Source organism: Neopsephotus bourkii, unplaced genomic scaffold, assembly GCF_033783945.1.
Source record: "Neopsephotus bourkii isolate Nb327-2 ecotype Australia unplaced genomic scaffold, CSIRO-AGI_Nbou_v1 NB_1036, whole genome shotgun sequence".
NCBI lineage: Eukaryota > Metazoa > Chordata > Aves > Psittaciformes > Psittacidae > Neopsephotus > Neopsephotus bourkii.
Genome location: NW_026901525.1, coordinates 3,560,144 through 3,583,476, shown reverse-complemented (window position 1 = coordinate 3,583,476; position 23,333 = coordinate 3,560,144). Strand labels below are relative to the sequence as shown.

The window sequence follows — 23,333 nt, the reverse complement described above, 5'->3', positions numbered from 1 at the left end:
GGCTTGGGGCGTGGGTTCTGCTACCGGGAGAGGTGGTACCCAGCGGTGAGCAGCGGGGGCACCCTGGGACCCGCCACTCACCCGTGCCTGGGGGTACCCGGCCTGCCCGGGATGTGCGGGGGTACCAGGACAGCCCCTGGTAACCGGGACAGCCCCAAGGATGCAGCAGACGAGGGGGGCTCGGTGGCTGCCACCCTCGCCCCACACTGTGCAATTTGCTAATAACAATAATAACAGCAACAGCACCAGTACTAATGGCAATGCGTGGGTTAGGAGTGCAGCAGCACAATAACCTGGCTGATGCATTGCTGTGCGGTGGTGGGAGCCATGGCACGTGCCTGGCACTGGTGTCACACTGGGCATGAAGCTGCCGCCGTGGTGTGAGGGAGCCCCTGCCCCAAGCGCGGTGGGACACAGCCCATGCAAGTGCCTGGAGTGGGTTTTTCATCATAGAATCTGAGAACCACAGAATCATGGACGGGTTTGGTTGGATGGGACCTTTAAAGCTCCAACCCCTGCCACAGGCAGGGACCCCTTCCACTGGAGCAGCTTGCTCCAAGCCCCTGTGTCCAACCTGGCCTTGAGCACTGCCAGGGATGGGGCAGCCACAGCAGTCACACCATCGGTCATCCAGCGGGTCTGGATGGACATGAGTGTTCCCCTGGGGTGGCCTGGGGCAGCAGGAGAGCAGCAAGCCATGGGGAGAGCAAAGCCAAGGCACATCCAGGCCCTGCTCCCAGCACTGCGGCTCTGCAGAGCCACCCACGGCCCCCATCACCGCCCGTTCCCAATGAACAGACCCTTCCCTGGACACCAGAGGTGGAGTTGGGGCATGCAGAGAGCCCCCCCCCCCCCAAGTCCTGCTGCCCCCGGGGAGGGGAACCCCAGCCCGCTCCGGGCCCTGCAGCGCCCTGCATTGCCATTGCATGGTTGCTCCTGCTGCATGCGGGGAGCAGAGCTCTGCCCACCCCCCTGCGCAGTTATATAAAGGGATTAACATTTAATAGGAGCTTCAAAAGGGGAAAAAAGGGTCCAGGATGGGGGGGGGGGCAGGGCCAGGTGTGGGGCAGGGGCAGCCTTGGCCATGTCCTGGCTCTGCTGATGTGTGGCACTGGGGTACATGGTGACAGCTCCATCCAGCTCATCCCATGGGCTGCATGGAGCCAGAGCGAAGTGCCTGGGCAGCACAGGCACCCTGTTGTCCTTGCAGCCCACAGGAAGGTGACTGTGCCATGGTCTTCCCGAGTCACCGTGGTGCGCAATCCCCATGGCACACGGAGACCGTGTCCCCCTGGTTCTGGCCTTGCTCTTACACCTTCGCCTCCCTGCTGGCTGTTGAGCAGCCTTTAATGCCCCACCACTGACCAGCACAGCATCACCCACCCATCCCAGTGCCAGGGACACTGGGAGCTGCCCCCAGCACAGGCTCCTGCTGCAGGAGTGGGACTGAGCTGGGGCTGTACCCAGGAGCAGGACCTGCACCCACCAGCAAAGAGACGGGGGAAGCCTTTGGCTCATTCCTGTTTAATCCTAGCCGAGAGCAGGAGGGATGCGGGTGTCAGGCTGGGGAATGCTGGAGAATGGGATCAGCCCAAGCAGCCCCTTCCCAGGCAGCCGAGCTCATGCCATGGGTGTCCGTGATCACACATGTCCCTGAGGGATGGAGACCCCTGGGAGGGGACAGGACCCCCAGGGTGTCCTTCCCATCCTGTCTCACCACATCCCACCATGGCTCTGCCCCCCCCACCGGGTGCGCTGCTCTGCCAGTGCCTGGGAATGCCGGGGGCAGGATCCACACGTGAACAGAAGCCGTGGGCTCGTGAGCACAGAAGGATGCGCAGTGAGCAGAGCAGGGTGGGAGGAGTAGGAGGGGTGCGCAAAGCCAGAGCTCCCCCCCCGCTGCTCCCCATCCCTATCCTGGCACCGGGGACCCCATCCCAATGGGACTGAGGCACCGGGGCAGGCGGGGGGCAGGACCCCGCTATGAGGAGGCGAAGGAGGATGCGCGGGCGCTGGGCACAGGGGGGGCCGGTGGGGGGAGCGGGAGGCACCGGCCCATCTTGCGCAGGGTCTGCCCCAGGTCGTTGCGGAAGTGCCGGATGGAGAAGCAGTAGACGAGGGGGTCGAGGCAGCTGTTGAGGCTCAGCAGGGCCACGCTCAGCGTGTGCAGCACATCCAGGGTGCCGGGGGTCCCGCAGAGCGGCACCGGGGGCCGGGTGCCCACCCAGGGCGCCAGGGTGAGGTGGTAGGGAGCCACGCACACCACGAAGACCAGCAGCATCCCCAGCACCATGGCACGTGCCTGCTGCCGGTGCGAGCCCGGCGAGGCCGCGGCGGGCACCGAGAGCGCGCGGGCGATGGAGGCGTAGGTGCCCAGCAGCACCAGGAAGGCGATGCCGAAGAAGCCCACCATGGCGTAGGCGTACACCCGCTGCCGGCCGTGCTGCTCGAAGCAGGCGGTGGCTCCGGTGCGGGTGCGGAAGGTCTGGTGCGTGGCCAGGGTGGGCACGGCACAGCCCAGCCCCAGCAGCCAGGCCAGGGCAGAGGCCACGGCGGCACCGCGGGGCCCCGTCAGCGGCAGCTCGCGCCGCGCCGCCCGCACCGCGCTGTACCGGTTGAAGCTGATGAGCGCCATGAAGGTGATGGCACTGTAGGTGGCCAGGTAATAGAGGGCACCGGCCAGGCGGCACGCGGCCTCCGAGAGCAGCCAGTTCCCCCCCGCCAGGTAATAGGGGATCCAGAGGGGCAGCGTGAGGTTGAAGAGGATGTCGGCCAGCGTGAGGTTGATGAGGTAGATGCGGATGGCCTTCCTCACCTTGCCGCTCTGCAGGAACACCGCCAGAGCCACCAGGTTGCCCGGCAGCCCCACGCACAGCACCAGGCAGTAGACAGCAGGCACCAGCAGGAACTGCACCGGGTCCCTGGGCACGCAGTGGTCGGGGTGCGCTGCTGGCAGCGGCTCCAGCGCCGAGCCGTTCATCCCGGGATCCTGTGGACATGGGGGCACGGTGAATGGCACAGGACAATGGCACAGGACAATGGCACTGGACAATGGCACAGGACAATGGCACCAGCAGGAGGTGGGGGGGGTCCAGAGGCAGAACCTCCTGCGGGAATGCCGTCGTCTGCCAGAGGGGCTCAGCCTCCAGCCTCGTAGGAGATGAAGGGGTCTGGAATCCTCTCCCAACCCAGCCCATGCCAAAGGGAGCAGCCAGAGGTGCTGTGCTGGCTCCAGCAGGCAGCTGTGGGGCTTAACAGCTCCCAGCACCCCAAATCCCTCCACAGAGCCCATCCATAGGGAAGCCATCCACAAGCACCAGAATGGAGACCCCTTGGATGGAGGGGTACAAGCACGGTGCTGGCGGCCCCCTGCACCCCAAGCCCTGCTCCAGGCAGGTTTGCCGCTGTTGTTTTGCAGTCCTGGCCACAGAAACCCACCCTGTGCCGCAAGGGCTGTATCCAGGGCTGCAGCTTTCACCTCCCATCACTGCCTGCCCACACCTCGCCGACAGCACTGAGTCACCCAGCGGGTGTTTTCCAGCATGGCAGGGCCGGATTCAGCACACGCAGCACCCAGCACCGGGTTGAAGCATGGAGGGCAGGACCTGGTGAGCATGGGGGGTACCAGGGCCCAGCATGGGGGCTTCAGTTGATTTGCAGAGCCTGCTGAGACCCCCAAGGAGCCCCCAGCACCCTCAGTGGTCCCCCTTCCCTTTCCCCCCCCCACCCCTGTTGGCATGGGGGATGCTCCATCCCGCCCAGGCCAAGCTGGGTACTTACCCACGGCGCTGGCCCGGAGTGGCTGCGTCCCTCCGGCTGCTCCGCACTGTCTGATCCGGGCAGGCTGGGGAAGGCTTTAAGTGCTGGGGGAGGCAGGGGCTGCCTGATCCCCCCTCTGCCACCCCAAGCCCCGGTGGGGTCGGTGCCTGCGGGACAGCAGCGGTGGGGAGAGCACCTGCGTGTGTTTGTAACGGGGGATTCCCTGCTGGAGCCATGCTAAGACCCCTGCGCCGGCTGCTGGGGCCGGGGCATGGGGGGCCCCCCAGACCCATCTCGGACCGATTCCCAGGGCCCTTTTCCCACCCACGCCGGGATGAAAGCGGCAGAGGGTCAAGTTTCCACACCCGGCAGCTGGGGGAAAAGAGGGATGCCCTGAAAGGGATCAAAGCTGGAATCTGCCTCCTCGCAGCTCTTTGTGCTTGTGTTGGCTTCAAAGCTGGATTGAGGGGGAGCAGCACCCCCAGGCCCCCCCCACCCCGGACTCTGTGAGGATCCAGCTCAATGCTTTGCAAGGCCTTGCAATTTGTGGATATCCCTTTGGGACACGCAAGGTGGTTCAGGTCCCGCTGTGGGTACAGGGGGTTATCCCAGACAGCCACGCTCCCCTCCCAGCCATCCCAGCTCCCTGCTGGGAGGTGCAGGGGGTTCAAACACAACCCGAGGGGATGGCATTGGCTGTGTCCATCTGGACCCCTGCTGATGTGGAGTCCACTGCAGCAAGATCCCGTGTCTACCCAAGGCACGTGGGCTGGGGGGGTCACGCTGCTGCTGTCACCCCCCTGGATGAGCAGCAAGGGGCCTGGCACATCGCTGGGTGGCTCTGGGTGGCCGGGGAGGCTCCTGTCCCCCTGCACTCCTCCCAGGGACCGCGATGTCCCCTCAGCTCCCACCGAGCTCCCATGGGGGGAGGCAGAAGCAAACGGGGGAGACAAGACTTGAAAAACAAGAGGCTTTATTCCTAAATACGAAAGCCCCCCCCAGGAGAGCAGCGCCAGCCCCGGCCCGGTGCGGCCAAACCCGGGGGAGAGCCGGGCACCTTGCGCCATAGCAACGGAGTGGCTGGAACAGCATCGCCCCAGCCCTGCAGCGTGGGACCCCCGGAGCCAGAGTCCCCGCAGCACTCGGTGCCCCAGCAGGGGGGCACCGCGCAGGACGCGGCGCTGTCCCCCGTAAGGCACCGTCAGGGCCCCGCTTCCCGCCCGCATCACTCGAACTTGTGCTTGGGGGGGTCCGCGTGCCCGCGGATGTTGAGCAGCAGCAGGAGGCCGAGGCAGACGGTGGCCGGGGCGCACATGGCCAGGGGCTCCCGCAGCACCAGCAGCGTGTAGATGGCACCTGGGCGAGGAGAGGAGCAGAGCGTGGGGACGGGGGGTCCCTACCCGAGGACCCCCCCCCGAGGCCCCGCCGGCTCTCACCGATCATGAGGACGCTGAGGATGAAGTTGCTGATCTCCTGCAGCAGCTGCGGCCCGAACGCCAGCAGCAGCCCGGCCGCCGCCTCCACCCAGCCCACAGCCTGCAGGTACCGGCCCGGCTCCGGAGAGAACCCCAGCGCCTTCAGCGGGAACACCTCTGCGAACCGCACGAACTGGGAGCTCTGGGAGCGGAGCAGCCCCGAGCCGGGGTTGGGGGCACGATCCCAGCTCAGCCCCGCTCCCCAGCCCGCTCCCTGTCGCCGGGCGCCCCAAAGGCTCGCAGCACCCATCCCGCCCGCTCCCCGCGGGACCCTGCTCACCATGTGCCGGTGCAGCTCGGCCGAGAGCAGCTCCGAGAGCTTCGCGGCCCCCGCCAGCAGGAAGAAGAGCCCGAGCAGGACGCGGAGGGCGGTGAACGCCGCCGCCATTGCGGGGCCGGGCGAGGCGGGGCGGGGCCGGGGCGGCGCGGCTCGGAGCGGCCCGGGCACAGCAGCTTCACCCCGCGGGGCTGCGGTCCCCCCCCTCCGTCCAGCACCAACCGCGCCCAGACCTGAGCGGGGGGGAAAGGGTGAGAAAATGGGGGAAACCGACCCAAAACCCGGCAGTGGGGGGTGCGGCTGCTGCCAGCCCCGTGCCAGTCCCCGCACAGGGCCGCCGGCTCGGGGGGGGCTGCGGGGCAGCAGCGGGGTTGGGGTGAAGGAGGCGGCTGCCGCCCTCCCCGCGTTCCTAGGCCTGCGTCAGTGCCTGCGCCAGCGCTGGTCCCGGTATCCCGGGTGCCGGCAGCTCGGGGTTGGGAAGCCGAGGCCCGGGGGAGCACGGGCAGCGCTGTAGCTCCAGAGCAAGGTCTGTTAATGCCAGTGAATCATGAAAGCGCAGGAACCGCTTTCCAAGCACTGGGAATGCTGCGTGGCACCAGCACCAGCCCTGGCACAGGGGCTGCAGGCATGAGGGCACAGGTTTTGCTCCTGGCAGAGCATCCTTCAGGGGCTCTGCTGGGAGAGCTGCTCCCGCCTCTGGCCTGTGTGCTACAGAACAAGGGGCAACAGGCCAGGGCCAGCTCCAGCCCTTGGTGCCTCAGAAAGCCGCTGGAAGGGAAACGGGAAAACAACACAAAGAGATGAAAAATCGACATGCAGCTCAGGACAATGGGAGACACCCGCAGCGTGGGCTCCTGCTCTGCTCCCGCAGGAAGCACTGCAGGTTTGCTGTTAACTCTCCTTCCCTTGGGAAGCTGCTCCCAGCTTTGTCCGCACAGCCCAGCCCAGCCCAGCCGGGGCAGAGGCTGGGTTTGTGTAACCATTGCAAAACCACTTCAGTCTGTTTGCATTTCCCAGGGGCCGCCGCTCTCTGTTCATCACCCCAAGCCCCTCATGGCAGAGCTGGCCCAGGGCTCCCTCACCATCCACGCGTTTATGACCTGCTCTCAGCCTGACTTTTAGTTACTGAGGACCCAGTAACCCAGGGGCTGGTGCCCAGCTGTGGATGGAAAACCTGCACCCCATCCCCTCTCCAAGCAACAGAAAGGCATCAGGAGACTTTTCACTATTTCCCAAAACACCTCCCATTTCAGCACACTGCGAAGGAGTGGTAGGAGGTGCAGTTCAGCACACTGAATGCCAGAAACACATAAAGGCTGGAGCAGTTTCACAGAGGAAGCAGCCAGGGCTGCAACAGTGGCAAAGAAATTGGGGCAAGTTACTGGAAAGTAACAGAACTTGAGGGAAAAAGGCTGTGTAAGCCTGCAATAGCTGTGGAGACAAAGACACCGAAAACCAACCCCTTGCGGTGCAGCCATAGAGAAACCACAAAACCGCTTCTGCTGGAGCCTTGTCAGACTCTAGATAATGCCATGAAGGAGTTCAGAGAATGAAATTCCTCAGTTACCCTGCACCTGACTGCAGTACTGCAGGATGAAGTGAAAAGCAGCAGGCAGCAGCTTTTACTGCACCAGGTCCTGGAGAGGATTTAAAGCAGGAGTGAGTTGTGCTCCAGGTGGGCACTAACCCCACAGAACCAGGCACCCAGACACACCTTAAGGATTTCCTATGACTTTGCCAGATTAAATCCCATGTCTTTTCTAGTTTGGCAAGGCAGCTCTGAGCCAAACAGTCATGACTCCTTGTGCTACCGCAGAGCAAAAACCTTATTACAACGCAGCTGCATGGCCAGAGCTACCGCTGGTGTATTTTAACACACTGAACTACTTCGGATTTGAGGGAAGGATTATATTTAACAAGTGACAGCATGGACTACGTATGTGTGCAGTACAGCTGTCCAAAGAGTCAAATGAAGCAACATGAACCTTGGTAGTGGGGGCTGCAAGAGCCAAACCCAGCACTTCCCCAGCTTCCAAACACTCCAACTTTGGTGTCTCAGGTTTAATTACTGGAATCCTCACCAAGAAAACTATTAAAAACCCAACCAGGCACATGTAAACCTTTAGAATTCTAAGACCTAAATAGACAGGCCTCGAGATGGGGGAAGGAATGGGGGAAGCTTCCAGGAATACTTCAAGTGCCTTAGGTGCAAGTGTGGCTTATAAAAACCAGGAACTGCTGCAGTCACTTTGCAGAGGCGCCTGCGGCTGCACGCTCCCAGGAATGCAGCCAGCCTGGGACTGGAGTTTTCTAACTACAGGAGAAGCCCATGGCACAACCCCAGCAGGAAAAAATACGGTGTTGTGTATCAGTCAGTTCTTACTGGAGACGAGGGGTTTCTCTTACAGGACCCAACAACCCCAGCCCTCCCCATGCAGCACTCCCTTTCCACAGCCTCATCTGTGGCAGCATTCCCCACTCACCCACAGTGCACCGGACAGATTTGCTCCCTCACTGAATACACTCTGCAATAAAACAGAAGCTGTTTATAAAAATATTAAATATTTTATTCTTGGAAGTTGCATGTTCCTGGCTCCTCTTCCCTGCATTCAGACTTCATCTTCATCTGCAAGTGCAAAGCACACAATTAGCAAGAGCATTAACAATGCCAGCAGAGATCACGACACAGAATCAGCACATAGCAATGGGCTGTGCACCCATCAAGTGTTCCCGAGGACCACAAATGCTCATGTAAGATGTACAGCATTCACATTTTCATCTGCTTCATAAACTTCAAAGATCTGAAAGAGCCTTATGTTTACTACCCTAAGAACAAGAGGAGCAGTGAGCAGTCACACAGGATTCAATCTCTCTGGCTTTGCATCTCACAGGTTCAACTGTGGTGTATCTGTTACTTACCTGTGACTTGTGAGTTAAGGTACCTTGGCATGTTGCTTCTCACACAAGATTTTAAGTATCTGAAGTTCCCCCTTGTAGTTTTAGTGGTAAATCAGAGGGAAAAGTTCATTAATTCCAGCTCCAAGTTCATTTATTTCCCTAGTCACCATCTGCCTATGCTCTTGTATGTGCCAAGTTTACATTCCAGGTTATTTAGAAAGTTCAACGTTCACTGAAATATTAAAGTTGCTTTTTACCAGCTTCTAGTTTGATTAACACATGAGGAAGCTGCTCTATTGCTCCTTTTTCCTTGCTGACAATCACCCACCCAGTTCACTGAAGCCAGAATACGGAAGTAGTTGTTTGACCACCAACAGCATTCGGGACAGTTTATTTGATGCTGCATGGCTGAAAAGCACTGAACAATGGTTATACCCTTGGTCTACAAAACAAAGATTCAGAAGTTTTATATAAAATGAAGATTAATCAAGGGCAAATTCCAGGCAGGAACTACATAATACTTCCCAGGGTGCTGGGCCACTGAGCTCCCACAGCAGCAGCAGGACACTAACTACTTACTTCTCTTGATTTCTTGGTCCCTCCACGTACCACTGGGCATGGTGCTGGATGTGCTCATGCTCGGCTCCTGAACTGGGAAAACATTTACATGTTACCCCCACAGTGCTTATGAAACCTCTTCTACAAATCCACACCTAGACAGGTTATTTTAACCACTGCTGCCAAGGTACCAAGCCCAGAGAGAGTGCGGGTGGTTGACCCCACAGCTTGACAACAGGTACCATGTTTGAAGTATTCCCTCGTACCCATTTCTCAATATTCACCGATTCAAAGGTGAAGGTCAGTGCCCAGAAGCCTTCATTACTTCACCCGCTCAGAACAATACCAGAAGTTATGCTTACTTCCCATGGATGAGCACAGCGGTTTCACTCAGCTTTCATCTTCACCTAAAGGATAACAACCAAAGTTACTACAGTAATACACAGAAAATTCTGACCATTTCAATACTAACTTAAAAATAAGTTCTTAAAATATATGGACTCGTTAGTTATGAGGGGGGATTTATAAATTATGCCAAAATACTGAGTGGAAGAATAAGGGGCAGAAATAGGCTAACCTAAACACTTGTGAAGAGATGAAGGAATATGCAGGTAGTTGACTCAAGAACTGCACCTTGTCTGAGCACGAACCGTAAATCACCAGTCTGAGTACAAGAAGTTTGATGGCAGCCAGAGGTATACTATCCCTTATGTGAAGGTATTAACAATTTTGTCAAGCTACTTCAACTCTTTTACCCTAGTTTGTCTCCTGTAGTAACACCCTCTTTCTTCCCCTTCATGAAGGAGGGCAATGTCCCTGGACTCCTAACAGCCCTTAGGTTCAATAGTCCTAGAAGTGCTTCGAAAGCTAAAGGAAGACAACAGAGGTTAGCACTGAGTCTACTACTTTGGTCCTCGGCAACAGATTCTTCCACTGTTAAGACCCAGCCTTTTACTGTAGCTAAGAGGAGGGCAAACTGCAATGCTGAGTAGCCAAGGGATGCAGTACACACCTCTAGTTAGGAGGCAAGTCACACCATGGTCACAATGTGATCTGACCAGGCAGGAAGAAGTTTAGTCTCAGACCCACCACCTGGGTTTTATCATGGCCCTCAGGAGCAGAAGTATAGTATGCACGTTTTGTTTTCTATGCTATAGCAACAAACACCATGCATAAGGGATACTATATCTTTGTGCATCCTTTTAACACTCCAGATTCACTTCTAGCCACGCTCCTCCCAACCCCCCCCCGTTAGCTCTTCAGTACTGGTGTTCAGAAGCAACATTTATAGAGATGGGGTATTCACAGACCACTGCGGGACTGCACAGCCAAGTCCTAACGTGTCAATCATTATCTAGCAGCAATGACAGAGGTGGGAGAAGGCCAATCCTCCCTTTTTTTTCCTTTTCCAGTAAGCAGCTATTTAACAGCCCCACTAGCTGGTATGGAGAGGAGAAGAAATCCGAAGCTAATTAGTTAATTCCAAACTTGCTAGTAGTGGAAGAAGCCAAGGAATTACCCACAACAGCATACTTTTTATGCGTCCTTTCCAACATGCTTAGCCTCATTGAACATAATGAAACAAAACACTGGCCTTCCTGATCATGTCACTGCAGCTGGCAATGATTAACAGAGACATGCAACCCCATTACTGCTGGAGTCCTAAAACTACTCACAGGCCTCAGTGTTTAGCTATGGGGGGAAACTGCAAGCAAATCAACACTTTGTATGCTTAATGTTACAGTGAAGCCCCCATACACCCTGTGCTCTCTCCTGACAGCACCAGTATCTGGATCTGAGGGCCTAGCAGTACGCAGATGTATTCTGACACCACACTTCTGAGCTTCAGATAAGCTTTTGAGAAAAAGTGTATTTCACACACAGATAAAACCAAGATGAAACACAATGCAAGCACTTCAATGTCATTTCTGGTACCCATTTGTTACAGACTGACTTAAGAGCAGACATGACTATTGCTTTTAAGTTAACTACCACACCAAGTTTCATTACTGCCGTCAGAGCTCGTATGAGACCCATGGTTCAGTCCCAAACTGCTTGCTCCAAGAGTATCAAAAACCTGCCAGTTCAAGTACGCAGGACAGGGCAGATGTGCCAATAACCCCTCCACGACATTCCTGCAGGTCAAGTCAAGTATCCAGAGCACACTGGAAAAAAACCCTAGGCAGATCTGAGCACTGGCTTAAGGATCAATAATTCAGTTTTGTTACATGATAGTACACATACTGCCATCAGTTTCGCTTCTCAGTTCTAGTCACAGGTAAGAGTAAGCCATCACAAAAAGCCAAACTGACTCTGTGACAAGTGATGTCACTGCTTGACTAGCTGGAGCTGGGCTACACTTGCCATGGTGTAACCAAAGACCTGCTGCTATTATCTTAAAGTGCAGTTGCTACTTCAAGCTTTCAGTGGAACATGAAAGGACAGCCACAGCAGAGGGCAAGACTGGCCAGCAGATTCCCTCTTCAAGCAGCAAGTCTTGCCTGGAAGGTAACACAGAAAGGTCCAAATGTGACAATAATACCAGAAACAAGTATGCAAGGCAGAACTTTGCAGAACAAGCAGGAAAACACGTTACAACACCTCTGAAATAAACTGAACATCAGACAAGAGAGCTAGATCATGTGCTGAAACAAGGGACCTTAAAATTCAGGTTGAAGAGCTAATGCAAAAGAGCTGGAGATCAGTATGTCTGGATGTCTGGAAACACAAGCATGTTAATTCCGGAGCACTAAAGTCGGTGTTTCTAGTAATTAAGAGTTTAGAATTACATCTCCAAGAATGATGAAATTCAGCATTACACTACCAAGATGACTCCACAAGGCAGAAATACAGAATCCCATTACTGTCAGTTAAAGGCAGAGGAATGCTTGTCAAAAAGACAACTGAGATGTCCAATAAGCTCTATAAGCTACTCACAGCGATCATCGTTCAAGCACTTATTTGTATGTCCTCAAAAATGTTGCAAAAATCAGTCTCAGAGCTGACTCTTAGCAAGTTGAAAGTGACTATCACATACTGCACACAAGGCTAAAGCAGGGATTACTAAAGCATTTCCTGTGAGCCAAGACTCTACAAAGGGATGCACTGTAGATGGGCCATGTTGTCACTGCAGAAAGTTTAAACAGTCCTTTTCTAGGCACAGAGAGCAGTCAATCCTGTTGACTAGGTTAAGCGAGTTTAAGATCACATTCCCTCTTCCCCACAGAGCTCATCCAAGAGTATCTTCGTTACATCAGAACTAAGAAAAATCCACACAAGCCGAGTCGTATGTACAAAGGAATCGGGTCTGAAAATACTTATCTAAGAATCACGGTAAGTTGCTTATTGACTCTGAACAAGACAAAGCTTAAAACCGAAAACCACGCAGAGCTTTGATGCAAGCTTAACATACAGGTATGAAGAGTGCTGCACTGTAATTCCACAGTCAGAAGTGTGATGTCAGAATACCCACAGTATAAGATTACATAGAAAGTCACCAAGTTAGATTATATTGCTTGTTACCTACCTGTACGCAGTCGGCAATGAGAATCTTGGAGCAAGCAGGAATACTACATCCGGGTCCTAATGTCCATTGCCATTTGTGGTACTACGTTCCTCACAGTTATGAACTGCAGAAATGCTGGCTAAGTGCAGTTATGTAGCAGGCCACTAGTTATAAGTGTAAATTGCAGTCTCAAAACTCCAGCAAAAACTTGCTGCCACAGTAAATGGTTGCCAAGGAGAAGCCAAGAATTTTTCTACCACAAAAATACCACAAAATCTGAAAAGCAGTTGCAGTTTCTCATCAGCTGTATAAATGATTAGTGTCATGTGTCTACACCAGAAGATAAAAGATTATTCTGCATTCATTTCTGATCAAAGTGTGAAGATCTCTGTATAACGATACCACTTTCTACATGCTGCAGTTTTTAGAAATCTAAGTGTCAAAATGGGCTCACAAATTTGATTAAGCAAGCTAAATTGCAACAGCCAATGTCCTCCAAGTCCAGTACAAAAATGTGTGACGTGATCCAGACTGTCCAAAAACAGATCTGGCCAACAAAGCACTTTTCTAAACGGTTTTAAAGATTCAATTATATAAATCTGGTTTTATGAAAAAAGTCCAAAACCTCAGAGGAACAGATCAAAGGAACATAACTTTCTCACCTCCCACATTTAGCAGATTTTAAAGTTGACATGTTTGCCAGCTTTTAAGACACCACCTTAAAAAAAAGGCTTGAAAAAGAAGTTGGCTAGTTAATTGTATGCCTTTTTAATACATGCAACTCAAAGCAGAACTTGTTTTAGAAGTTCTGCTTCTGCAGCTCCAACAAAGCTAGATTTAGCCCAACTTTCAGATGTTTTGAAAACTGCCAAATCTTTCAGTAGTTACTCATCATGGTTTTGCAACTCAGCTATTTTTAATACCTAGCAACGGGAGCTTACGTATAATACAGGGGTACCAAAAGACAACCTCTGTAAGGTACAAGGACATCAGCATCCTTCACTCTTCCAAGTTACAGAACTACAAAAGAACATACTTTAGGATATGCACCGGCATCTCTTTAATAAAGAATGACATGTAATCTGAAAAATAAACTGAAAAAATTAATTTAATGTTTATGTTCAGAATTCCCCATCTCAGACACCTTCACCTTCTGTGGGTGTCCCACGAACACCCTCCACAACACACAAGCATTGGTTAATACTACTTCAGTAAAGCAAATTGCATCGGTACTGCTGATTTTTAAACTACGTATCAAGTACAAGTACTCCCAAATACCTGCTATGCCATTTAGGAACTGCCAATTGGGTATTTCCTGAAGAGCAATTCGTTGTTATCAACCCCCAAACTTTTCTGGGAAAATAAGCAGCATTCACCAAACAAGCTGAGTCACTCTTTAGTGCACTTGATATTTCAAGTCAGTGTTACCTGGTATCAACAGTTCCCAACAGGCTATTTTTTTCAGTTAAGGAGTAATAGCACTTGCAGCAAGTACTTCAAGAGGGATCACCTGCACTCTAAAATACTGCAATCTGAAACCAAGTTTTAACCACGGAGAAAATTTAGTATAGAATTTAGAATTAGCCAATGCTCAGCACAAGGAATGGGAAAGATCTTGGGAAGGAATTAAAGCTACTCACAGAATGCTCAGTAGTTGGGGAATCATGTGAAGGTACAGCCAAACTAAGTTTACCTACTTTGTGCCAATGCAGGATGCGTCAACCTGCTTAACACCAAGGTCTTTTACACTGGGAAGTCAGGTTCCCAGCTTAGCTGGTACAATGTAATAATAACCAAAGAAACTACCTTATCAATGAGTCCAGAACGCTCTGAAATTCTTCTGGGGCTTAATAAAATGAGCAGCAAGCTAGCGAATTCATCAGATCTTCTACAAGAAAACCTTAAAGGGAGTTTATTCGTACTGCGAAGTATTAACTCTTGAAACTCCAGATTCAGATACTACTTTTGATGCATTATCTCCAAACATCAATAATAAGAGCAATAACCATCATGCAAGCAAGCTGATTGCTGTATTTTACATAGAGGTTTTTAGGCTTTGCCCACCAGCTACACGATTTAAGAATAGTTCCTGCAGTCCCCATAAAACAAATGATTGTATTCTGAACTAGGCAAAGTAGTCTATACTCAGTTACCATGAGGACATAAGCAAGTTAACCTTCATCACTACAGTAACACTTCTGGTCTTTTTGCCAAGCAGTTTCAGGTAAGTATACAATACGAAGCAAGGCCAGATCCTGTAATCTCAGGACAGCTTAAGAGCATATAAATATCACATTAACAATCCTTTAGTTCGGAAGTCAGCCAATACAAGTCATTCTATCAATTTAGTTTAAAATAACCATTGCTAGTCTTCTGCTTAAATTCTTTAAAAGATTCCAAGCAGTAACTGCCAAGGTGGTAAGTGCTACCATCCCACCACCCATTATCCAGAGCTAAAATAGAAACATGATTACATACTGCACTGCTTGCAGTGTAGCTTGATTTAGAGCATCTTGCAGCACTTGCAAGATTTCCATTTGCTTCCTTATTGCAGCACAATTAATGGCTCAAAAAAAGATCTGCACCTACTGCGAAGTTAGGCTACTATTTGACCCAATCTTAAGAGAGAGGCGTTTTGGGAAGAGATCTCACTCTTCCCTGCAGTTCCACACCCTGGTCTAGTTTGACCTCTGCTCAAGACTCTCAGTTTACTGCGGAAGGTGTGGTTTTTTGCCTCATTATGTTTAACCACGAATGGCAAGAAGAGCTACTACATTTAGTTTTCTATTTATTTGAAGCACAGTAAAAAAAAGTTGGTACACTTTGGGAATTCAGTGGCACAAGGTACACTGCCATCAAGTTAGGGACGTTATACATCAAAAAAAACAGCTAAGTTTGTTTTGAAACACTGCATTACATAATTAAATTGTACTCGCCCAAACAGACCACTTACAAATATTAGGTCAGTAAGTTTTCTAACATCCATAAAAACGTAGCTTTCTTACTAAAATGCAAGAATTAAAAAGTTGGTGTCTAAACAAGACAGACAAAAAACAAACTGGAATGAAACTACAGGTCACATCTAAAATCGGGGCTTTTTGTTTGGGCCTTCATATTCTTCTCTCCCTCTACCATATCCTGTTGGTGTTCCAGGCCCCATTCCTCTAGGACCCTGGCCACCCACAGGCCCCGCACCTCCCTGCCCAAAGCGCTCAGGACGCTATTGGAACAGAATTAACAGTTCATTATATGTAGTTGATGTCCATGTGTGTTAAGTATATATTTTTAGAAGGTTCCGTAGTCAAGGTTCGTCGATACAATCACCATTGAGCCGATCCACAGGTACCGGGAACATAGAAAGGAAAAAAGGGTAATTTAAAAATTAGTTTATTGTAATACATGCCTTGAGGTATGTTCCCACTTGATGCATTCTCATACATCTGTTACAAAGAACAGATCCTCCCTGCAGTGCTAGAAACGTAAGCATTAGTGCAGATGTGAATTAACAATTTTTCCAAATGAGCTCTAGCAATTTTCAATCAAGTTAATGCAAATAGCTTGCAAACTTCTCACCTTTAGTGCAGTAAAAGCTTAGATTCCATCACTGTCATTTCCAAAGAAGCCTAGCCAGAGAACGTATCTTCAGTTCACTGAAGTGTGAGCTGACATTCATAAAATGTCATTGTAAACAGAATGCCTACTCACCAGTTAATGGCATGTGCTGCAATAGAGACCATGTGCTTTTCAAGATGGGGTTAAGACTACGGTCTGCTGACTAAACTGCAGAGGCCTTAGGCAGTAACCAGAAGTGATTGTGAGCACTACTGGATTGCAAGAAGAAAAACAAAAAGTGTGAAAAAAAGCTCGTGACCAGTGATTTAGCTGTACCTAACCACCACAATGCTCGAGCAAAGGACACTTCGGAACTGCTGCTGGAGAATACACAAACGTGTTCAAAGAGCTATTTATCCAGTGTTTCCAGTTACAACTCTGCACAAAGGGTTGTGTGCATCCAGTCAGTATATCCCTTCCCACCCCACCTTCAACACAAGCTCTTGGAAAATTCACAACTTCACAGCACTGAAAGGTTTCACACCAAGATGTAAAAGCTACATCGCCCTGCAATAAAGCAGAGACTTCAGGTATTTTTCACTAGTACCTCTAGTTGCATGTATTTTGTTTAGTTACTGTCTGAGTAGGTGTGATCAGCATTCAACCTATAGAACAAATTATAAACTCAAAGACAGCTTTAAACTTCCACTTCAGGCAATTTTCCCCACTACCGAGTATAGAACAGTGGTAGGTTGGTTGTTACAAAAAGTATCTGCAACTGAAAATTCACACCTCAAGTTCTTGACTTCTGAAAGTCAGTCTGAATCCTTCCAAGAAAGGAACTTCAGAAGGATTACCTAGGTTCTCTCTGCCTAATTCACAGCAGCTTCAGCTTTTCCCCAATTCTATTTAAAAAGTATTGGCCCAGTAACTGTGATATCACTGTGTGGCAGAGATCCCCATCCTAGGAAATTCAAGGCAGTTAAACCGTCTTACTGTTACAGCTTTTGACCATAGCACGTTTTCAAGTGTTACACAAGTTCAGCATGCACCTGTACCATGATTGTACACAGCATTCACCACAGACTGCCTAACTGCTCACGGGAAACTTAGGATCTGCTTCAGTATCAGTAGATTAAATACATAAAGGCCAACAGCATTGAGTCACTGATGCTCTGAAAAGTTATCATTCCGAAGATATGGTACCCCCAAAAAACAGAAGATTCCTGACAAGCTACTATGGTAGCTTACCACATTAAGCCAGAGGCCTAAACCCACCCAAAAATCATTTAGTTCAGCTTGTGCTACAAAGTGTACACCCTTTCAGGAGGGTGAAAGCACAGTCATATTGCCACCTAAGCCAACAGTTTTCCACCCTACCGATAAAGCATTTCTTTAATCTACATCCATATTGCTTCAGTGTGATAACACCAAGCAGGCTCAAAGCCCAGTCACACATATAGTGTGTCAAAAATAGTACACTTTGGAAACATACCTCGGAAGGCGAGATATGCTGCAGCTTTATCAAACTACCTACACAGTCATGCCCAACACAGGAAAAGAATGGGCTATCATCCCTTTGTGAGATAGGAATCACAAAATGGCTACAGTCAAGGATCACTGGAACAGGCCTAAAGCTAAACCCCAGCATTTCTGCTCTTCTATAGCAAACATCAGCATACAGAGTAAGTGATATGCTGTTTACCACTGATTACTTGGACAATCTGCTGCTTAAATAGACGTAAGCACAGATTTTGGAAATAACAGCATACCCATACCAACATGCATCAATCCTAACTAGGCTTGGAAGGGCCAAAATAAATGCAGTGTTACACATCGGAAAGAACAAAAATCTCTCTTGCCCAGTAATACAGAATGTGGAATTACTGAGAAGCTACATTATGTGGTTCCATCATGAAATCTGTCATTCACTAGAATTTATAAAAAAATCCTTCCAAGCCCAACAGTGACGCAGAATTTCCCAAGTCCAATGAAGTCACAGTTAATTGCAAATATGCTGAACAGCACATTTGAATTCACTTCCAAACAACTTCCAACTGTGTAAACTACCATAATGGTTAAGTACTAATCTACCAAACTGCCACTCTAGTCTTCCATGTTAAACACCTGACAAGAAAGCCAGCAGTTAACAGTGACATTACACACCCATCCGAACACTGGTAGAGAATTCGATTCCCAACCACAACATCTCCCTTGTGCTAAGCTAAAGCCACCACAGGATACATTACCATGTCACTTCCCATCATAGAACCACTCATGGCTGGTTGGCCAACTCCTGGATTAGCTTCATAACCTATGCCGCCACCACCTCCAAGAGGTGGGAATTTCTGGGCTGCAGAAGCATAAGGATCTAAGGAAGAGAAATACATAATCATATTCTGACACTTTCTAAGTCAGCCACAAAAAGTAATCATTGAAGAATTCTTTACCTCCCATGTTCATTGTGGTGGCACCACCCATCCTCATGTCTCTCTCCCTCTGCATGGAAGAAACAACTTTGAGCATACATAGGTAACCAACTAATGAATTCTGTACCTTTTCAGGAGATAAAGCACATGTACAGCCAACTACTACCTTTTCACCTACACAAAAGCAACACGTTATCTAACCTAAGGGAAGCAAAATGCATCAGTCTCAAAAATAAATCCAAAAAATTCCTGAACATGATAACATATCCAAAAAACAGTATGATTTCACTTACTGGATCCATGTACCCCATTCTACTGTAATTCTCTTCCCTCTGTCTTCTCATTTGTTCCTCCATCTCCCGCTGACGTATCATCATCTCCTCCTCTCGCCTGCGACGCTCCTCCTCCTGCCTGATCACCCCAAAGCAGACTGTTAAAACCCAGGAGTGTAACACATCTACTCATCAACATCACTTGCATCAGCAATCTGAAAGGCACCAAGTGATTGCACTTAAGCAAAAAGAGATACTCTATGATGCTCAAGCTCTTGAGGAGAAACTTACACTGCAGTTCAATTTCTCATGCACAAAGTGAAGCAGCGATGGTGTTTCTTGAAAAATAAAAACCTCCATATAAGTAACTGGGAAAAAAATAATGAATCAAATGTAACTTTGAAAAAAATAAAGAATCCCATGAAAGCCAAACCAACCTCAGCTGAATTTCCTTGCGCTTCTGCATTTCTTGATTATGGAGTTCTTCCATACGTCTCAACTCTTCCTGACGCCTCATGAGGTCTGCGGAAACGAAGCCCTGTCAGCAGCTATTTCACAAACTCATGCCAGATTTACACTCAGATTTGGGAGAGCTCAGCCCCAGCAGCACGATGGCAGGCAGCCACGTCCCAAGTGTCACTGGTTGTAACAACACTTCATTTCAATGAAAATCGAGAAACTATCAGTTGCTCTTTAAACCTAAAATTCTCAAGTTAGCAGAGGAAGCATGAATTTATTCATGAAACCATCAGCCAGCCAGCCATTAAATCTAGCACTGAAAGCAAAAAGATGATCTAGAATTCACAGCCAATTACCTTGACGCAAGAGGTTTGCCTGATGCTCATGATAAGCATCTTCCATCTCACTTTCAAGTTTGTCCTTGGCATCTTTCATGTTTTTTGCTACTTGCTCTCTCTGTTGTTTTTCCATTTCATCTAAAGATTTCCACCTCTGGGAATATTCAAATTCAAAACTGCCAGGCTGAGCAAAGCGGGGAGGAGTCTCTCTTTCCCTGCAAAACGAAGATGCTCATTCAGGCTGGGAAAACCTGGAATCTGAAGGTCAATTAAAAAACCACAAGCAGAACAGCAGGATTATCAGGAATCAGCCAAGGAGCCCTGAACATACGACCTCAGAGACTTGTGAGAGAATGCTGGTAACAGTGCAGCAGCATTTTACACACTTAAGCAGCAGCATTTCATGTAAATCCTGTGACTACCATGGCAATGATGGAGGCTCCTGCACTGTCACACCCAAGCAGATCTTCCCACTTACAGCTCTACTGCATGCTTATCTTATCTTCTTGCTTAGATACTCACTCCACTGCTAGCAACTGCCAAGGGCCAAATACTCAAACAAGACAGCCTTTGCCCAAGTGCAGAGCTGCTCATAATAGCAGCATATGGAGAGACGGAGTTTTTCAGTGCCAACTTACCCAAAGCACTACATGCCAAAGGCAAATAATAATCTTCACTTAAACAGCTTTCAAACTGCCTGAGGGCCAACAATTCATTTTGTCATATAAAGAAATGGGAGTCAAAGACTCAGTAAGTGAAGGGAACAAAACTTGGGAAGTTCAAAAGCTTTCCATACATTAGCTATGTAAGGCAGCGTAGCATTTTAGGAACACCATACTAACATGCACTGTTTTCAAAGACACTGCCTCTAAACTGTTCCTAGTTTTTGATGAAGGCTAGCAATTCTGAACCCTTTTTCATACAGACAAGACAGACTGGATCTCTTCCTGCACTCCCTTTTAAGGTCCAGGAAAATACAGTATTCTTACAACAAGCACGTTCAATATACATATCCTAACTTAAACCTGTTATTTAGGAAGACTCTTATCTAACCTTTTATCCTGAGCCGTCAGGCTCCTGAGGCAAACCTGGAGGCAGTTGGCTTTTATTAATCATGGAATAAGTTAAAGTTTTACTTAATTCCTCATCTCACACCACAGACATCCATGTATGAGTACTCTATGAAGCCATCAATACGAAATACACCATGAGATGGCAGTTCTCAACAGGCGGAGCAAACAGCTGAAGTCTGCTTTGCTATATATACCAAAACCATCTGCTATTGAGCAGCTATTTAAGCCTTTACTGTTTCTTTGTGATGCAATGTCGAAAACTGCTTCGGGAATGCTCAGTGAATATACTAAGAAAATCTGTATGTTATCTGAAGCCAAGCTACCACCAAAAACCCAACAAGAACTAAAAATACGACTCAAAATTCAAAGGCTGTTCCTGAAACACTACTCCATCTCCTTTAAAGCCGAAGACAATACTACATACATCATCTACATACGCTTAATGCCAAAAAATAGTGCCTACTTTTGATACATTGGATTCTTCTGAGCAAGCTTTTCTGGAAGACCGTCTTCATCATCCAGCTGTTCCAACGGTTCCACAATAACTGGCCTAGGAGTGCTGAACACAAAATACTCGGTTTACTTCCCCATCCGAACCTCCAATCTGAACAACCGATAGCTGACAGCTTGAGCCAGCTTACAGCTCAAGCTCCTCAACGGCAAATACTTACGTTGTCAACAAAAACACTCCCTCGGTACACCGTTCAAAGGCTTTTCTTGCCGCTGGCTTTGACGCAAACTCAACAATGCCTTTTCCTGTTGATCTACCTCGATCATCTACAATCACAACCGCTCTTTCCACTGGACCGAACTGGGAAAACGCTTCCTCCAGCAACTCGTTGGACACATAAGGTGAAAGATTACGCACTGAGAGAGCAGCAGCATGGGTGGCAAACCGAACACGAAGCTGGCGACCCCTCATGGGGGTATCATCCAGTTCTGCCTTCGCAATTTCTGCAAGAGCTCTGGATTCCTAAGGGAAGTTTTAAGATCCGGTTTTAGAAAACCAAGCTGCAAATTACTATTTCGGAGGAATTAAAGGGAGGAAATTAATAGAACGAAAGCCTACCAATTTAATGAATCCAAAGCCTTTCCCCTTGTTGATAAAAACCTCTCCTGGCTCCCCATATTTGGCAAACAGTCTTTTAAAGTCTTCGTCTGTTATATCAGCAGGCAAATTCCCAACAAACAAGCGGCAACGCTGAGTATAGGTCTTCTCCCCGGGTCGCCTCAGCAGAGAGAGGTTTGCTTTAAATCCCTATAAAGAAGCAGACCAGTTCGAGCCATCACCGCCAAGACGCGGCGTTACCCCGCCAGGACACCAGAGCGCCGCCGTTATAACCCGCGCTGCCAGAGCCCCCTCGGGGCCCGCACGCACTGAGGGAACGCGCTCGGGCCGCCCGCGCTCCCCTCCGCCGCCTCCACCGGGCCCCCCGCGCTCCTCCCCTTAAGATGGCGGCTGAGGCGCGCACAGCCGCCGCCATCTTGTGGCTCGGGGAGGGGGAAGGGGCCATGACTCACCTCGTCCGAGAGCTTTTCACCGCCGCCGGCCGGACCCTGCTGCGAGGAAAGGCTCTGCTGTCCCTGGTGCTGCTGGCCGCGGCCGCGCTGCTCTCCGCCCGGTCCGCCGCGGTGCCCCGGCCCGCCCTTGTGCGGCCCGCCGGGCCCCTGCTGCGGGCCACCCGGTCCCTTGGGCCCGCCGCCGGGCGACTGTCCTTGTCCTTTCTTAGGGCCGCCAGCCGGGGTAGGGCTGGGGCTCGGCTTGGGCTGCGCCTGCCCACCCGGGCCGGAAGGAGTCGAGGAAGGTGTCGACACCGGGGGCTGCTGCTGCGGCGTCTGCCCCGAAGGCAGCGCGGACGACGGAGGCGCTCCGGGGCCGGCCTGGCTGCCGGCGGGCCCCGCTGTGGTGGCGGCTGACGAAGAAGACGAGGAAGGTGGAGCAGAGGTCGACGCGGGCGGCTTCGGAGGCTCAGGCTTCGGGCCTCCTCCCGGCGGGCCGCCCGGGCCCTGCGGGCCGCCCCCCATAGGGCCCCGGTTCTGGCCCATGCCCATGCCGGGCGGCGGAGAGCGGAAATCGTGATTGGGGCCTCCGCGGCCACCGCCTCCGCCGCGCCGGTGGAAGCCGCCTCCACCGCCGCCACGGCTACGGAACCGATCCCGCGACATGGTGATGGTGAAGAGAGGAGAAGTGCTCCGGATGCGGCTGCCGCTCCTCAGAGCCCGCTGCGCAAAATGGCGGCGAACTGCAGGGCCTCGCCGCCGCCTTTGTCCGCCCCTCATATAGCTTCCCCGCCCCCGGAAGCCACGCCCTCCGCCCCGCCGCTGCCCCGCCGGCCTCGGCGGCGCGGACCGACTGCTGGAGCCACCAATCGTGTGCCCCTATTCCGCTAACTCCTTGATCCCATTGGTGGGAACCCTGCCTTCTATCAATTGGCTCGTTTAATCGCCGACGAGGCCATCCGTTACCGTCCTGCATGCTGATTGGGCAGTTTGATCGGCGGGAGGCGAAGTCCCGAAAGATACCCGACTTCCGATTGGCTGCTTGGGGAGTCAGTCAGGCGGGCGGGAAGCTGTGCGCGGGCCGCCAGCGGCTCCGCGTTGTGCAGGCCCCGCGGGCAGGACAGGGCCGGGTACCCCCGGGAGCCACTCGGCCGCAGGGCGGACGGAGGCGTGGGGCCTTAGGGCAGCCCCGGCTGAGCCCACACAGGCTCCGGCTCGAACAGTGCATGTTGAAGTAA

General features: G+C 51.0%; 3 protein-coding genes across 16 annotated transcripts; all 3 read right to left on the bottom strand.

Moving 5' to 3' along the window:
- Positions 1-1,979: 1,979 nt before the first annotated feature.
- On the bottom strand, positions 1,980-4,298 carry LOC133216245 (platelet-activating factor receptor-like). The gene is made up of 2 exons (XM_061360817.1): positions 3,781-4,298; positions 1,980-2,989 (listed from the first exon to the last, which is right to left on the bottom strand). Exon 2 carries the CDS (start codon positions 2,978-2,980, stop codon positions 1,982-1,984), a length of 999 nt encoding a protein of 332 aa, XP_061216801.1. The 5' UTR covers positions 2,981-2,989; positions 3,781-4,298; the 3' UTR covers positions 1,980-1,981.
- Positions 4,299-4,957: 659 nt separating this feature from the next.
- TMEM35B (transmembrane protein 35B) lies at positions 4,958-5,667 on the bottom strand. The gene is made up of 3 exons (XM_061360886.1): positions 5,515-5,667; positions 5,196-5,376; positions 4,958-5,115 (listed from the first exon to the last, which is right to left on the bottom strand). The coding sequence occupies exons 1-3, from the start codon at positions 5,620-5,622 to the stop codon at positions 4,985-4,987; spliced, it is 420 nt and encodes a 139-aa protein (XP_061216870.1). The 5' UTR covers positions 5,623-5,667; the 3' UTR covers positions 4,958-4,984.
- Positions 5,668-8,056: 2,389 nt separating this feature from the next.
- SFPQ (splicing factor proline and glutamine rich) lies at positions 8,057-22,884 on the bottom strand. 14 transcript variants are annotated; one of them, XR_009726585.1, is made up of 12 exons: positions 22,117-22,881; positions 21,665-21,853; positions 21,267-21,568; positions 21,059-21,154; positions 19,541-19,737; positions 19,163-19,247; positions 18,747-18,864; positions 18,475-18,523; positions 18,274-18,395; positions 9,234-15,692; positions 8,989-9,060; positions 8,057-8,137 (listed from the first exon to the last, which is right to left on the bottom strand). XR_009726585.1 is itself a non-coding variant. In XM_061360811.1 (11 exons), the coding sequence occupies exons 1-10, from the start codon at positions 22,873-22,875 to the stop codon at positions 9,354-9,356; spliced, it is 1,938 nt and encodes a 645-aa protein (XP_061216795.1). In that variant the 5' UTR covers positions 22,876-22,881; the 3' UTR covers positions 8,564-9,055; positions 9,330-9,353. The 14 variants fall into 14 exon arrangements, 3 of the variants coding, with proteins under 3 accessions (XP_061216795.1, XP_061216794.1, XP_061216796.1); XR_009726584.1 differs by having other exon boundaries at positions 8,989-9,055; XR_009726583.1 differs by having other exon boundaries at positions 9,252-15,692.
- Positions 22,885-23,333: the final 449 nt, after the last annotated feature.